Source organism: Porites lutea, chromosome 14, assembly GCF_958299795.1.
Source record: "Porites lutea chromosome 14, jaPorLute2.1, whole genome shotgun sequence".
Taxonomy (NCBI): Eukaryota; Metazoa; Cnidaria; class Anthozoa; order Scleractinia; family Poritidae; genus Porites; species Porites lutea.
Genome location: NC_133214.1, coordinates 16,435,434 through 16,447,958, shown reverse-complemented (window position 1 = coordinate 16,447,958; position 12,525 = coordinate 16,435,434). Strand labels below are relative to the sequence as shown.

The 12,525-nt window shown below is 39.9% G+C and overlaps 2 protein-coding genes across 2 annotated transcripts in view; both read right to left on the bottom strand.

The window, feature by feature from the left end:
- Positions 1-7,475, bottom strand: part of LOC140924805 (uncharacterized) — a 39,208-nt gene extending 31,733 nt beyond the window's left edge. The window contains exons 1-2 of the mRNA XM_073374811.1: positions 7,261-7,475; positions 5,867-7,182 (exon numbers count right to left, since the gene is read on the bottom strand). Of these exons, the coding sequence (XP_073230912.1) occupies positions 5,867-7,182; positions 7,261-7,468 (1,524 nt within the window). The 5' untranslated portion in view covers positions 7,469-7,475. The remainder of the gene's footprint in view (positions 1-5,866; positions 7,183-7,260) is intronic.
- Positions 2,253-5,522, bottom strand: LOC140924955 (tetratricopeptide repeat protein 28-like). The gene is made up of 2 exons (XM_073374928.1): positions 4,249-5,522; positions 2,253-2,314 (listed from the first exon to the last, which is right to left on the bottom strand). Exons 1-2 carry the CDS (start codon positions 5,399-5,401, stop codon positions 2,253-2,255), a joined length of 1,215 nt encoding a protein of 404 aa, XP_073231029.1. The 5' UTR covers positions 5,402-5,522.
- Positions 7,476-12,525: the final 5,050 nt, after the last annotated feature.

The following is a 12,525-nucleotide window of genomic DNA, read 5'->3' as shown; positions in this document are numbered from 1 at the left end:
AAAAATGTGATGGAGGGAGGAATCACAAAAATTTTCACTTTCGTAATACGTTAAATTGCATCTAAAATTTTGGGGACAATAATACAGAAGCCCTTGTAATGTCGAAAAGACTCAAGCACCCCTAGGATGACCCAATAGATATAGAATGTATTTCTAGAGATCTATTAAAAAAGCACTCTGGATAGCCTAAAAAGTGTTTTCAACGCATTGAGGAGGGAACCGTCGTTGGGTTCCCCTGGCAAAGAGCACTTAATTCCAGAGAACACTTTTGTTATTTATTACAATTTAATGGCAAAAGGTTTCAGGTAAGTGAGAAGTACAAAGGCGTTGTCATAAGGACGGTCTGTAGGAGAGTTAAAGACCCATACAAGTCAAAGACCCATACAAAATATTCATATCATAAAAACTAAGACTAAATAAAACGGACAATTAAAAATGTAAAAATGCATATGGAGATATGTACAAAAAAAAAAATCAATAAAATAATAATAATAATAACAATAATAAAAACCTCACACATTTCCAGCTAAAAACTCCCTCACTCCTTTCCTAAAACTAGCAATAGTTGTTGCCTGACGAATAAGCTATGGTAGAGTGTTCCACATGTCCACGATCCTATTGAAAAAACTAAACTTAAATGCATTAGTTCTAGCATATTTCTTTTTGAGAGTACATTCATCTTTTCCCCTTAAAGGATACCGATCAGAATCCGAGAAAAACTGTACATATGTAGATAGATCAATATTTATATAGCCATTCAGGGCTTTATACAGAAATAATACGTCAAATAAAAATCGCCTTTGTTCTAAGGACAACAAATTGGTTTTTTTTCCCTGTTGTTCGAAATCATCATGGTCTTCAAAACAAAATTACCATAGTTTCCCTTTGCTGAATTCGCTCCAACTTAGAGATATTTCTAGATGTGCGTGGTGACCACACAACACTGCAATACTCTAGCTGTGATCTGACCAGGGCAAGATAGAGGGTTCTCAATGTGGAAACATCTTGAAATCCTTTACACGTCCCTTAGACCTAAGATCTTGTTGGCCTTATTCGATATTTTATCAATATGAGTGCTCCAAGACAGATTGCAGATTCTACTAGTTTACATTTCTTCACGTTAAACTCCCTAAGGTTTTGTTGACTCCATGCATATAAATAGTCGAGATCTGGGCCGGGTTGTTCGAAGCTGGGTTAAGGTAACCAACGCTTAGTGCGAAATTTGAACTCGGATATAAAAGCTTAAAAAGCAAATTCAGTTTAATTCTCTTTGCCTACAATTTGATGACTCGATACTCTAAAAAGAATAGAGAAAATTATCCGATAGTGTGCTTTTGATAAAAAGAAAAAGAAACCTGGGTTAAGATTTATCCCCGGGTTAGCGCTGAACCGGCGTTCGAACAACTGGGCCCTGAATGAAATACGGAATGATCAGCTGGACAGTTTATAATCCTGGATGTTTTGCAGTCGTCAGCATATAATGACACACAGTTTCCAGGCATTACTACTTCAGGCAAATCACCAATGAAAATTACAAAGAAAAAAGGGCCCAATAAGGAGCCCTGAGGTACGCGCGATGGAATAGCCCACCATGTACAATTGCACTAATTCAAAGCGCACCGGAGATACCAAAATTACACATTTTTGCAGCAGGATATTATGTGCCACTCTGTCAAATGCCTTTGCAAAGTTCAGGAAAACAACGTCCACCTGTTTGCCCTCATCCAAGGCCTTTGACCATTCATGGTGTGACAGAACTAACTGAGTAAAATCATATTATAGCTTAGATATCTATTTGGCATTTCATCACGTTTGTCAGGATCGGTACATTTACAAAGTTTATCAAACCAAAGTAATATACTCGTGTTGATGTAAGACATGTAAATGATTGAGCTTATTTGAAGCAAGCGTGAATTGAAGGGCAGGCCTTGACGAGAGTAGCAGAAGTCACGTAGAACAAAAGAAGCCCTGACTAATATAGTAGACGTAGGTTCAGAAGCTCTATACAACTTTGACGTCTCCACTATGAGGCCGACTAACTGGTCCTGGCTATTCCTTTTCCTTGTGCTCCACGCTCAGATCATGCTTCACCTTCCCCCGTAACGTATCAAAATGATGCCTGCTTTAAAAAGTACAATTATCACCTGTTCACTTCGCGGTCTCAGACAAGACTACTTCATTGAGATCCTAGGTATACACATTTATGTACAGCTGTGACAATAGTTGTCAACTTGAAAATGTTTCCTCTCAGTTTACAAGTTCTTTGTTTCCGTTCCACCTTCGCCATCTTTCAAACTGCTCTTATCAAATGCACCTGCGATACAAATAAAAAAACTAATCATGACGGTTTCGTTTTGTACGTATTCTTTGCACGATTTATTCTAGCCATCGATCAACATGCTTCTGTTGCCCGCTGCGCTTAATGTTTTACCTAAATATCTGGCACAGATTTTTTCAAAGTCAAACAAATACATATTGAGGAATCATTTATATGCTAAAAATTCAGTAAAGTCATATTGTATCACTTTTAGCTTAAATGTGATTCGTATAATAATCGCACTGCATACCTATTGTTGCGACACGGGGAACTAAGTTAAGGGAGGCAACCGCGACTGCCAGGACAATAGGCATGCCCAATAATGAGAGTAAGCGACGTCAACCGCCACCAGGGGAGGTGGGAGGGGCGAAACTTCTAAGCCACTTCCACTGAACCCTGTTGAACTAGCCAAGAGGCGGGCAAAAACTAAGCAATTCTAACCAAGGCCCGCAATGCATCATACCACGAGCCCGCAGGCCCAACACCACGGAATTTAAAAGAGTTACTTAATTCCCGCGTCACCGGCCAATTATGTATGCAGTGAGAATATTTTACTTTATTTCAAATTCCTTCGATTCGTTTGCTGTTTGTATACTGATCAGATTATAGCTTGCTTGAAGGAGGAGATTGATATCAATCCAACCATGCTATCCCTTGCCGCCCGAGCAGCCCGAGCAGCCTGTGCAATGGTTGCCCAGAATATCAGCCATCTCCTCTGGTACAAAATCGCGACTACGAAGAGAACTAAAGCAAAACGTATTGTAAAACCCAATCGAATCGAACAAAATACTTTCTTGGGGGCATATTAAATCTTTCGACCTCTCTGCGGAACAAGCATCATAAAAGAGGCGATTGATGACAAAAAACCTCCTTTTAAGAACACACGAAATCGACAAGGGAGTTGCCCTTAGCTCATTTGGCAGAAAAATATCTGTATAAAATAAAAGTTGCAAAATCAAATGCTCCTGCACCTCCTTGGGTTATATTAAACGCCCAGGGAATCTTCCCGTCTGCTTTTAAACTCTCGCCCACCGGTAATTAGTACGTATACCCTGTGTGCTGTCTCTGGTTCCCCGAGGATGAATCTTTTTAAGACTAAAAATACTGGCAGCGTTTTTTTTTAGCCTGTTCCAGGCTCTCAGGTAGTAGGGATGAAGCGGTGAAAGGCGTGCGGAGCGACTCAGTCGCAGAGCCTGGAACAGGCTACATTTTTCTTTCATCAGGTACACCCTCAAGAAAAAGTGTGTTTGACACTTAGTTCTCTTCTCCGTGATACCGTAAAATTCCGAAAATGAGCCCCTCCATGTATAAGCCACCCCAAAGATAAGCCCCCCCAAATCGGAAACGCAAAAACCCTCCGTTAAATCGCCCTCCAAAAATAAGCCCCCCGGGGGCTTGTACTTGGAAAATTGCCCTCGGGAATACAAAGTAAAACAAAGCAAAAACGGTAAATTTACTTCCAACAATGAGGCTAGCCCAATCGATTTTGAGAAGCAAATTTCCCCCCGTAGATAAGCCCCTCCGAATATAAGCCCCTCAACAAATCAGCCCCTCAAAGAGGGCCTTCGAAAAATATAAGCCCCAGCGCTCATTTTCAGAATTTTACGGTATATTAATAAAATGTTTTCGTATGCTCTTTGGAATCTCAAATATTGTTTTTTACATTTTCATTTTACTTAGTTAGAGATTCGAGCATGCTTTAAGAAATATTCCATAAAAATCGGAAAATAATTAAATTCGGCCTTCTCTTCAGATGCCTCACTTCCATAAACAGGGTTGGAAAAAACAATAAATAAAAAGAAAAAAACTAAGAAAACTCAGTATAACTCCCTTCATAATATTTTTCAAAATGATGTGTAGTGTCACGAACATCAATTTCACAAATTTTGACTAAGATAATTAACAACCTAAAAATGATATCAAATACAAACCTTTCAATGTCACATTATCTCCGATCAGCATAAAGGGTGCCCACTGCATGATGTCAGAAAAGCCAGTCTCTCTCATCGACTCCATGGCCTGATGAAGAGATTCAACGGCACTTTCACCACGAACAAGGTGCTCGTAAAAACAATTCATAAACCACATGGTAGCTTCGTCCTCTACAGCCCACAGCGCTGCCAGCACGGCGCGTGCGCCCGATGCTAGAAATGCTCGAGCGATTCCAACAACTCCCTCAGCTCTAATCTGACCACTTGCACTATGACAGCAGCTAAGGACAACCAGTTTGGCTGTTAGTCGAACTTGTGAAATTTCAGCCATCGTTAATAAGTAGTCTTCTTCGTGTGGAGTTCCGCAGGAGCTTATAGGGGAAAGAGCTATTTCTCCACGTTCGGCATAACCATGAGCAGCGAAGTGAATGAGACTTACTGAATGCATGCTTTCCAGGACTGCCTGCTTAGTTGCATCCTTTCCAAGCAATGGTTGAACACCGAGCAGTCGCCCAATCATCTCTGCTTCCTTTCTCGCCCAAGGCAGTGGGTTTAACTGTAGAATTTTTCCTCGGTAGTATACATCACTAACGTCTGGCTCCCCTACGATCAGTGCACCGGTTTTACTATGGTAGTATGCTGGACTGAGCTGAATCAACTTAAGAGTCGTCAAGGAAGGGACAATGCGAATCCTGAAAGTATCCGATAAATGTTTTCCATTACCATCCTTTAAAGCAGCAAAAGGAATAGGATACAACAAGTTATCCGGTATAATAATGATTTCTGATTCTTGGAGTAAGTCAGCTACAGGAGAGACTATCATGTTGTAACCATCAGCAAGGGTTAAAGGTTTAGAGTCGTGATTTTCGTCTTCCTCTTCTTCGAAAAGACGCAAAGATTCGAAGCTGTCACTCTGAGGTTGTTTACATGATAGCGGGGAAGTTACACATGAAAATAATGATCGATCTTCGCATTGATCTTGACGCAAATCAAGAGAGCCACCAAATGCCTGATTTCCAAACACTTTATCTGCACTTTCTTTGAGTCTCGTTTGTCGAAAAACTATCATTTTGTTTGGCTTGAGGATCCAAAAGTACATATTATCATCGAAGCAGGAAACATAAAGACAAGAACTAAGTGCATTTTTGTTCATGATGTTCTCAATACCAATCCATGACTGTGGGTTGACTGATACCCCTTTTTCCACACAGTACTTATCTGAAAGTACGTCTGTCAGTGCTCTGGATCGTCCAAGCTCGGCAACGTAAAGAGCTTCATAACAACTGCCGCTATCAATTAACAACTTACAAAGAAAAAGGTAAGGGGACACATGCTCATCAAAAAAAGAAATTTGGAATTGATCTTTCAGTCTTAAAAAATCATGCATTTCTTCGCACTTCTGAATGCTTTCATGCAGATTTCGCAGAACTTCAGTTATGCTTCCTCCTGCCACTAACTCGTTCAGAGCAATGATATGGTGGCTGTGAAACTGCATTTCAATGTCCCCTATTTCGTAACTTATCTCAAGTGCTTTATTAGCAAATTCTCGACTCTTTGCAGTAAGTTGAAATTCTCGATAAAGTTTTCCAAGATTTAAGTATAAAGCTCCCACACCAACTTTGTCTCCGATTTCTTTGCTGATCATTAGTGCTTTTTGAAGGTATTCTTCAGCCTTGGTATATTGACCAACAGATTTAAACACAGTTCCTAAATTTCCGTACTCGGCTGCTTCTCCTTGTTTGTCACCGATTTCTTTCATGATCACTAGTGCGTTTTGAAGGTATTCTTCAGCCTTGGTATATTGACCAACAGATTGAAACACAGTTCCTAGATTTCCGTAATCTGCTGCTTCTCCTTCTTTGTCACCAATTTCTTTCCTGATCACTAGTGCGTTTTGAAGGTATTCTTCAGCCTTGGTATATTGACCAACAGATTGAAACACACTTCCTAGATTTCCGTAAGAAGATGCTTCTCCTTCTTTGTCACCAATTTCTTTCATGATCACTAGTGCTTTTTGAAGGTATTCTTCAGCCTTGGTATATTGACCAACAGATTGAAACACAGTTCCTAGATTTCCGTACGCAGATGCTTCTCCTCCTTTGTCACCGATTTCTTTCCTGATCACTAGTGCTTTTTGAAGGTATTCTTCAGCCTTGGTATATTGACCAACAGATTGAAACAAAGTTCCTAGATTTCCGTAAGAAGATGCTTCTCCTTGTTTGTCACCGATTTCTTTCATGATCACTAGTGCTTTTTGAAGGTATTCTTCAGCCTTGGTATATTGACCAACAGATTTAAATACAGTTCCTAGATTTCCGTAAACATATGCTTCACCTTTTTTGTCACCGATTTCTTTCCTGATGGCTAGTGCTTTTTGAAGGTATTCTTCAGCCTTGGTATATTGACCAACAGATTGAAACACAGTTCCTAGATTTCCGTACGCAGATGCTTCTCCTTGTTTGTCGCCGATTTCTTTCCGGATCACTAATGCTTTTTGAAGGTATTCTTCAGCCTTGGTATATTGACCAACAGATTGGAACACAGTTCCTAGATTTCCGTAATCTGCGGCTTCTCCTTTTTTGTCACCGATTTCTCTCCTGGTCACTAGTGCTTTTTGAAGGTATTCTTCAGCCTTGGTATATTGACCAACAGATTCAAACACAGTTCCTAGATTTCCGTAAACAGATGCTTCACCTTGTTTGTCACCGATTTCTTTCTTTATCACTAGTGCTTTTTGAAGGTATTCTTCAGCCTTGGTATATTGACCAACAGAAAGAAACACAGTTCCTAGATTTCCGTAACATGTTCCAACTCTGCGATTATTTCCAGCCTCAATCATGATGCTGAGTGCCTTCTCGTAAAACTGTTTTGCCTCCTCGTATTTGCTTCTTTGATAGTAGATGTTTGCTAGTTTAAGTAATGTCATCCCTTCTACTTCTTTTTGGCCACTATTGTGGAGTGTCACTAGAAGCTTTTTACCACATTCTATCGCACGGGTGTGATCGTACACACAAGTATAGCCATCAAGAAGGTTATGGTATACATAGATAAGAAATGGTGTGGTAAGTTCTTTGATTGTCTCTAGGGCTTTACTGTTAAGGAGCACCAAACATTCGTTAAAGATGTGTACTGCTTTTATAATACGTCCAGTGTTGAAAAGGAAAGTTGCAACATCTACACCAATATGAATGGTCTGTAGAATCTCCATGATGTTGTCCATGACGCTTTTTTCTTATAATTAACCTTGAGAAAAAAAATATTTTAAGAGTAAGAAAGTGGAAACAAGATTGTTAACGTCTTTTTAACTGAACAGTTAAACTTCTTAGGCAAGATAATCAAGCTTTCATGTAAGATTTACTGAGGTAGGTCAGGATTATAAGTGTTGGACTATCATTTCTTTGGCCTATTCTATAGTTCTTGAATATGCAAATGTAGAATATCTAAATAAAAAGTTTTACAGAGTAGTTTGTAACGTACTGTTTACCACCATACACCGCACTGTTAAAACTTCTGGAAAATAAATATTTCAGCCACAAGCTTTTACAACAACAACGAGCGTTATTTGCATGACCATAAGTTCATATAGTATTGCAAAAGCTATTTTTTAAGAATGTAAAAAATGTAGAATCCTATGAGCCATATATATTTTAGGATAGCTCTTTGTTAAATTGTAAAGAAGAGGAATTTGTATTTAAAGGCTTTCTACTTTGTTCCATTTTTAGTTCTGACACATTCATCTTCTCTAGGACTCAAAAAAATATTAAGGCGAAATGGTTTGGTATTTCATTGGTGTTTATAAAATAAATAGAACATTAGATGGCCGCTGGGAGATACGAAATTTCTTTTCTTGTGTTGAAGTTATTTTCACTCGTTCGCTGCGCTCACTCGTGAAATATTTTTTCAACACTCGAGGAGAAATTTCGTATGTCCGCGCGGCCATGTAATATCCTCTATTTGGTATATTCCTAGACGTGCACTAAACTAAACAGGTACTGCCATTGGTTGATTCTTGGTCACGTGGTCTTGACTTAAATCAAATGTATCCCGATCGTGATACATGAAGCAATGCACCCCACTCCGGCCGCTCGGGGTACATTACAGCACGTGATCAAAGCATGGTGGAAAGTGAAGTGACAGGAGGCGGGAAAAACCAACACTGCCAGTTTTCTTTTTTGTGAATGAACACAACAACACAAACACGTGCCTCAAGCAAAACAGCACCGATTTTTAAAGTTATCCCAGAAGAGAAACAGCAGCTAGTGGAGGAAAAAGATGCAGATAATATCAGCAAAGTACTTTGTAAATCATTCGTTCAGTGCTTTTGAGAATTAAATTTGTGTTGTTATAAGTACCGAGTCGACTGTTTTGGCTCGCTCCGGTTATTCTTTTGTTGCTGTTGAAGTGAAATGCGAGGAATTTAACAAAACACTTAACGTCAGGTTCCTCGGGAAACCAGTTAGTTTTGTTTTCCCTCGAGTCCTGATGTTTCTCTCGACTTCGTCTCGGGAAACATCAGGACTCTTGAGAAAACAGAACTGTTTTCCCCGGGATCTGAAATTAAGTGTACATTATTATTCATTCATTACAGCACGTGATCAAAGCATGGTGGAAAGTGGAGTGACAGGAGGCGGGAAAAACGTTGCCAGTTTTCTTTTCCGTGAATGAACATAACAGTCAACAGTCAACAACACAAACACAAAGCCTCAAGCTAAAAAGCAACGATTTTTAAAGTCATCCCAGAAGAGAAACAGCAGCTAGTGGAGGAAAAAGATGCAGATAATATAAAAAAAGTACTTTGTAAATCATTCATTCAGTGGTTTTGAGAATTAAATTTGTGTTCTTATAAGTACCGAGTCGACTATTTTGATTTGCTCCGGTTATTCTTTTGTTCCTGTTGAAGTGAATGTCTTGAAATCTAACAAAACACTTAACGTCAGGTCCCTCGGGAAACCTGTTAGTTTCGTTTTCCCTCAAGTCCTGATGTTCCCCGAGAGTCCATCAGCGTACGGGTCGGGGGGGCTGGGGGAGGCTGCAACCCCCCCTGTCGGAAAAAAAAATAGTATTATTCGGGCAAAACTGATGTACCGTTCGGGCAAAGACACAGTAAAAAATAATTTATTATTTAATATCCTGATTTATTTGTTTTCATCCCGCATCTCGCATTATCTTCTAACTGATCTCTGTACTACTTCACGGGATGGCTGTTATTACTCTGAGTTAGAACATTGAGTTCTCCCGAGGGACTGGGAGTGATAATCAAGACCGCGGTGGGACTGGAACTGCGTATGAGTTGGCGGTCATGTTGATTTATGTCAGTTCTCGAGTGCATGTGCGTCTAATCTGGTAGATTGAAGTATGTCTTTGTCGAAGTCTCGTAAAAGATCATATCGATACCGTGTGAAATGTGAAGAATGCGAGAAAGAATTCGACTCCGACTATGTAGAATACTATGACATGCAAAGGATTATTGACATATTTGGGTGTCGAAGTAATCGTTCTTCATACTTCTTTTAGAGCTCAAATGGGTATGTTTTATCTCTCACTTCATGGTTTTGTATTTTAGAAATGTTCATCTCGATTTACCGAAAATATTTGCACTATTTTGAACGCCTGTGCTCTCACGGCGTGGCGAAGAAAACTTGACGTCACGAAAGAATCATCTTGTGCATCTGTGACCAACAAGTTTCATTCGGGCAAATTATGTTCAGCCCCCCCCAACAAAATTCTTCCCGTACGCCGGTGCCCGAGACAAACTGTTTCCCTCGGGATCTGACATTAAGTGTATAATATAAAATCGATCAAACTCCTTTCCAGACGCGTCAACCTAACTCTTTATTCCTGAGTTATCCCTGGAGGGATCGGACGTTGTTTACTTTTGAGGAGCATCTTCAAGGAAAACATATGCTATATCGTGAAACCATGCCGAGAAAAAGGCCAAAGTTTTGAAGTAAAAAAAATAAAAAACAAATAACAAATATTTTGAGACAACGTGACGCAACGTGACAATAATTAGAGACATTTTGACTAAGATAACTAAAAAACCTAAAAAATGATATCAAATACAAACCTTTGAATGTCACATTATTTGCTGTTCCGTAAACGCAACGTGAGGACGTGCCTTTTCAGCCTTTTTGCAGAACAGGTTTTCAGATCAACTTATTTCTGCTGTTGGAAACATATTGCTGTAGACTCTGAATTTTTTGTTTTATCGACTCTTGAAAAATATCACCAAATTTCGCTTAGCGGTCCTTGGTCCGCGACCTATGACCTAGCCTCCCATGCAGGCGTTTTTAGGGGAGCATGAAAAACGAGCTCCCCTAAAAATGCCTGCGTGGGAGGCTATACCTATGACCTTGGTTGAATAAAACCTCGCAAATAAAAAGCGACGGCTTTTGTTTTCGAAGAATGTTTTGAAAATCGTCCCTACACATGTCTACAAGTTCTGTTTTTTTAATACCTCGAATACATACAGAGTTTTTGGTAATTATTTTCCACCGCGCTGAAAACCGCTCGTCGACGCTCGTGTGGGAAACTCGAGGAGACTGTTGTCTGAAGTCTTTGAAAGAAAAGCAGATTATTTAATACTCACAACATCTTCCAAAAGAAACTTTAGCTTAATTGCATCAAGAACTGAAAAAAAATACGTGAAATATTTTTAAAATCACGTTTTTTTGTGGAAACTATAACATTTTTACGTTTTTTTCGTGCTGCTTACCTGAGAGGCGGACCAAGGACCACATTCGCGGACCAAGGACCATCGAAAACTGTCCTTTTTTTTTAATTCCAAGCAAAATGTTTATGTCTGGAACTTGAAACTTCAGGATTATCGAGAAGAACATAAAAGCTATTTTCAGGGAGTATTTCAGCTCGTTACGTGAAGATTCAGGTAAGATATTCAAGTTAATGACTTTTAGACGCGAACCAAGGACCACATACTGTACCACCAATCATCAACAAGAAATTGTTTCGCTTTCTGAGAAGAAGGAAAGACCGGAAACAAACAACTCTCTCTACCAATTCCCTCGTTGGCATCTCAAGAACTGAAACTGAATATTCGAATCTTATTAACTAGGAAATGTAAATGGCTAGATCAACGTACTCACCAAGAAATCAGTCTCACCAGATCGAGAAGGATAAGTAGCAAAAAGTAAAGTGAAAATTGAAAACTCTGAAAGCAGTATAAACCAAACGTCAAAACTCAACTGGACTTCCGTCCCTCTTATCCAGTGTGATGAACCGAAATTGAAAAAAATCCCTGACTTGCCCTGAATTCCAAGAAACAAAAACGCTATGTTGACTCACGGGAAAACAAAACTAACTGTAATTATTAAGAAACACCTTAGCCGCTGATATAACATACACGACGTGTCGCGAGGCAGCATGTCCTATAGCCTGCGTAGCTGGCGGTATTGTGTGGGTGCGAGATTAAAGCCCTTTGGCGGCGGAGCCGTGTTCCAAAAAAAAGGAGTAGGGACGAGGCGGTTGAAATACCGCCTGCCAGAAAACCCCGGTATTTTGAATGGTCCGCACACCAGTGTGCGGGGAAACGGATTGGTCGAGGGCTATACATATGTCAATCATGTTAGATGAGCCTTCGCGTATATTTCCCAATTTAGGGAGCAGATGGCAAACTGGAGAAGACGTACGTGTAAAGTGATTGTGATTTCCGCTTTAGAAAGAGCATAATTGATGACCAAATTGCCGAAATGGCGTCTTTAAACTTCACAACGCTGGAATTGTCTTAATTTAGCCGTAAGAAATAAAGGTCAGAGAAAATTAAAACACTTTACAACTGCATCTGAGATCAAATCCTATCAGGAACACCTACAGAAGAATAAACCACCGGAAATGGTTACTCAGTATGCATGTAACAAACCAGCTTCATGACCTATTAATGTTAAGCCTAGTGTTGCAAAAAAAGATTTACTCAGTCAAAGTTTAGAATGATACATGCACTGTGTAGTGCTAGTAACCTTCGAGCGAGAGCCGAGAAAATAAAAAAAACCTCTGTTCAAGCAAACTCACAAGGTCACGTTTCACATTGTCACGAGCTTAGGAGTCGTGTTTAGCCTGTCAACGCTTATTTCTAACCTGGTTTCTCTTTGATTGGCTGATTTAATTGGGATCAGCTAACGTGACAAAAGTGGGCGGCATTCGAAAAATCATGGTTCTCTGGCAGGCGGTATTTCTCGCGGCTTCGCCGCTCGTGACGGCTCCGCCGTCAAATCTCACTCGACTATATTACAACGGCTCCGCCGCCAAATCTCACTCGACTAC